Source organism: Plectropomus leopardus, unplaced genomic scaffold, assembly GCF_008729295.1.
Source record: "Plectropomus leopardus isolate mb unplaced genomic scaffold, YSFRI_Pleo_2.0 unplaced_scaffold14001, whole genome shotgun sequence".
Lineage (NCBI taxonomy): Eukaryota > Metazoa > Chordata > Actinopteri > Perciformes > Serranidae > Plectropomus > Plectropomus leopardus.
This window is the reverse complement of record NW_024614949.1, coordinates 1-4,033: the sequence shown is the minus strand read 5'-3', so window position 1 is coordinate 4,033 and position 4,033 is coordinate 1. Positions and strand designations below refer to the sequence as shown.

Below are 4,033 nucleotides of genomic sequence, written 5' to 3'. Positions count from 1 at the left end.
GTGTACAATAAACTAAATAAAAAAATAAAAAGCATGACTCGCGGTGCCACCTTGCATTTTTATTTTTGTTACTGTTTTATTCAATGTTATCAGACAAACAGTGCCATCCTTAATATTATGCACAAAAAATACATTAATCAGGGCCGTAGCCAGGATTTGACTTTTTTTTTTTTATTGAGGGGACGAGTCCTCGAAAAGCCCCCTAACTAAAGGAATATTTCAACATTTGGGGAATTATGGTTATTATCTTGAGTTAAAAGAGAAGACTGATCCCAATCTGATATCTGTGAGGTTTGTGTCCCCGTCTGTGGGCGCTTTGAGAAATACTCAGTTACTTTTTGTCTTGTTTGTGAAAGTTTAGTGTCTGAGAAAACTGCGCAGTCCTTTTGTTAACTCCCGTGTTGCTAACAGCCCTGAAGTCATTCACACTTACACACTAAATGAAGAGTTCCCAAACGTTTCTATGGACTAAATTTCAAAACTTTTCCATGAATTTTCAAGGACCCATAATAAAATCTAATGACCGTTCATAAAGTATAACATGAACAGAACTGTATGGTTTACTTAACTCCAAATGTTAGTTACTGCATAAAAACTAATCAGCAACCTCTAATGTTTGTTAAATTATGTGTAAGGTTAATTATGGAAGTGTGCTCTAACAAATAATTTCATTACAAACAGCAAAATCCCATGACTTTTCCAAAACCTTTAATAATTTATACTAATTCCATGACTTTTCCATGCCTGGAAATAAGATCGTGTCAGGTTTACCATGACTGTGGGAACCCTGTAAATAATATAATAAAATAAAAATTGTGAGGATATGACCTTGGTGTTGTTGAATCTATTTCACAGAGATAAAACACGCAGCAGGACTCAAACTGGAATGAAACAGTGAAAAACAAAAAAATTTAAGAAATAATCTCACAAGTCTGGACCTCTCTCTGCGAGGGAAATATTCTGTAGCATTAAAGGAGGTATCGTGGCACTATTTTTATTGACATCATCTGAAACTATGGGGTGCTCCGATTAATTGGCGACATTTTTCGGGCTGTTTTTGCCGAGTTCCACTTTCACCCTGTGAGGCGACTACTGCAAATCACAATTCCTGCCGTCATCAAATAATCTGTGGACTAATTTATTTATTGTTTAGTCTATCAAATTTTACAAATACTGTCAAAGTGCCATCACAATTTCCAAGAGTGTGAGGTGACATCATGGATTTAAAGTTATTTATTTAAAACACGTTGACTCGTTGGACTTAAAGGTCCAGTGTGTGGGATTTAGTGACATCTAGTGGTGAGGTTGCAGACTGCAACCAACCGAAACTTCACCTTTGTGCCAAGTGAGTGAGAAAAATACGGGAGATGACTCAAAAACGCAAATGTCTTTCTACAGCCAGTTTTTGGTTTGTCCACTTTGGGCTAAAATAGAAACATGACAGAAACCGTATGTAGATAAAAACGGCTCTTTCTAAGGAAACAAAAACACGACGACTCTTATTTTACAGTTATTATAAACTAATGAAAACATAGTTCGAGCTTTATATTCAATTTCTGCCAATAGATGCCACTAAATTCTACAAATCTGACCTTTAAAAATAAGAGGATTACTGATGAAAACACCAAAATAATGAATCATGTGGGACGTAAATCACTAAACAATTCTGTGTCACTTCATGAGGTCAAACAGGAGTGAGATGGTCCACAAAAACATGGAGGACTGAACCGACCAGCTGCATGTTTTCTGCTCCAGACGTGGCTCAGCCCGCCGCTGTCATCCCTCCATCCTCTCATAAGCTACCACGAAGAAATTCAGTCAGGAACAAACCGAGTCTGGACTTTGATGAATCATTCATCCTGCATTCATTAACACCTCTTCAGTCTTTTATCTGCCGTCCAAAGCTTTGTCCCTGGCAATGACGGACTCGTTAAACTTTATCATCAGCGTGGTGCCTTTGTGCCAGTGGGCGGTGACCTTGGCAGGGAAGCCGCTGTGTGTGAGGATGGCCTCCACGATGCCGGCGGTGAAGGCGGCGCAGTTCAGGCTGCTGTTCTCTTTGGGCACAGAGATGTACGCGTTGATGAGCGGCTCTTTTTCTATGATGTAATAGGTCTTGTCGTCATCGTTGGCCTGCTCCAGCTTGTCGGCCTCCTTCCCAAACAAAGACTTCCACACGTTAACCTAAAAGGAAAGGAAACTGTTAAGGTTGAATTCAACCGGGTCCGTAAACGCCGCACTAATGCCACGACACGGCCTCCGGAGTCAATCATGGACAGTCTAGACAACGCTCCTGATTCCACCGGGCGCACCTCGCAGCATCTAAGATTCGGCTCCTTGCTCTGCTTTGTGGAAAATATGCGCCAAGTCTATTTTTGCCAGAGGCGGACAGCAATCCTTCAAGCCGCACAGAGCAGAAATGTGCAATGTGTGACATGTGCTAAAACAGCTCTGTAGTGGTATTTTCATTCAATTTATTTGTGTTTGATAGAAGTTTTTACAAGCATGTAGTAGCCAAATCGCCTGCTCCCCCTGTCTCTGTTAGTTTCCTACATCAATGAATCTGCATGAAGCCAAAATAAAATCGTAAGTCGAAAAACTGACACAGAATTATCGACTTCCGACGTGCAATGGAACGCAGCAATAGAGCCGCGTGGAGGACGGAGAAAAACAGCATCACAGACGTAACGCCATCGACACGCTGCCGCTGGAATCAACTCTAAAACCACCACATGGACTTTAATAATGATAATAATAATAAAAAACATCATTTGTATAGCACCTTTCCAACGTGCTATACGAGAAAAACAAATTACATGCACCAAGTGCTTCAAATAAAAAGACATAAAGACATTTCAAAACCTGCAAGTAAAAACAAAATAACATCCGAATAGAAAGCTTCACATAGATAAAACCCACTTTAAAATACTAATAAAAGTACATGATCTTACCTTGATGAAAAGGAGCATATTCAGCACTTTGGTCTCCCTCTTCCCGTTCTTCTCTCTCAGCACCAGCACGTCCAGCATGCTGGCTCCCACGCTCTGACCCATGTCCGCCAGGCGCGTCTGCAGCTCCGACACGGAGTACACGCGGCTCTGACAGTACTGGACCATCTCTGAGAACAGGAGGGCGAAGGCGCTCACGCTGACCTCAGTCTTGGGGCGGGTTAGAGGGCGCTCCAAGATGTTGGATTTCCCCCGAGTGAAGCGCGTGTCCATTTTCTGTTGGAGAGAGATGCAGCACGCAGCAGAGGTTAGACTCTGCAGACACACACGTAGATCATTTATGTTTGTGTGGTTATCCGACAGGAGAGAAATTAATAAATGTGCAGCGGAGAGCTTTTCTCTGTCTATCGCAGCGGGTCCTAAAGACTGTGGAGAGGCTCAACTAATTTTACAAAAAAAAAATAAAATAAATAAAAAAGGAAAAAAGATAAAGGAGAAAGAAAAGAAAGTTGTTTGAGTGAAAAATAGTCATCTATATGGTATTAGAAAAGTACCGTGAGTGTCGCTGATCTACTTTAATTTATTGTAAATTAATAGTTAATAGTTTAGATGGTTTAAAACAATTTACAAACAGAAATGGATAAACAGATAAAATACTTAATTAAAAGCGAAGGTTGACATATTTAGCTCAAAGTAATAGAGAAAATAATAATAATAATAATAGCAAACTTCACCAAAATCATCTAGACATTTACAATTTAATTGTATCAAAAAATTATAATGATCAGCATGCTTTATATTTTCTACTGATGCTCAGTTTTTAGATTGCTTTGTTTTTCTTGTTTTGCACAATTCCCTTTGCTGCTGTTGTAAATGTACCTGCTGTGGGATTAAAGGGTGGCGTCATATTATGTGATTTTATCAAAATAGTAAAAATTCTAACTTTCTCACAATCACATCAGAGACGATCACCAGCTGGAGAAAATACGGTTTGGCATTAAATTATGCAAATGACTTACCCACGAGCAAACAATTTGTCACTTAATGTTTCTGTTGATCAACTAATGAATTCATTTAATTTATCA

At 39.5% G+C, this 4,033-nt stretch overlaps 1 protein-coding gene across 1 annotated transcript; it reads right to left on the bottom strand.

Annotated features, from left to right (window-relative positions):
- Positions 1 to 707: 707 nt before the first annotated feature.
- Positions 708 to 3,228, bottom strand: LOC121964097 (trafficking protein particle complex subunit 5-like). Its single transcript, XM_042514321.1, has 2 exons — positions 2,952 to 3,228; positions 708 to 2,184 (listed from the first exon to the last, which is right to left on the bottom strand). The coding sequence occupies exons 1-2, from the start codon at positions 3,219 to 3,221 to the stop codon at positions 1,888 to 1,890; spliced, it is 567 nt and encodes a 188-aa protein (XP_042370255.1). The 5' UTR covers positions 3,222 to 3,228; the 3' UTR covers positions 708 to 1,887.
- Between the last annotated feature and the right edge of the window lie 805 nt (positions 3,229 to 4,033).

Coding starts and splice junctions, on each gene's coding strand:
- LOC121964097 (XM_042514321.1), bottom strand. CDS start 3,221: ATGGACACGCGCTTCACTCGGGGGAAATCCAACATCTTGGAGCGCCCT. Junction 2,185..2,951: donor ATATGCTCCTTTTCATCAAG/GTAAGATCATGT, acceptor CTTTCCTTTTAG/GTTAACGTGTGGAAGTCTTT.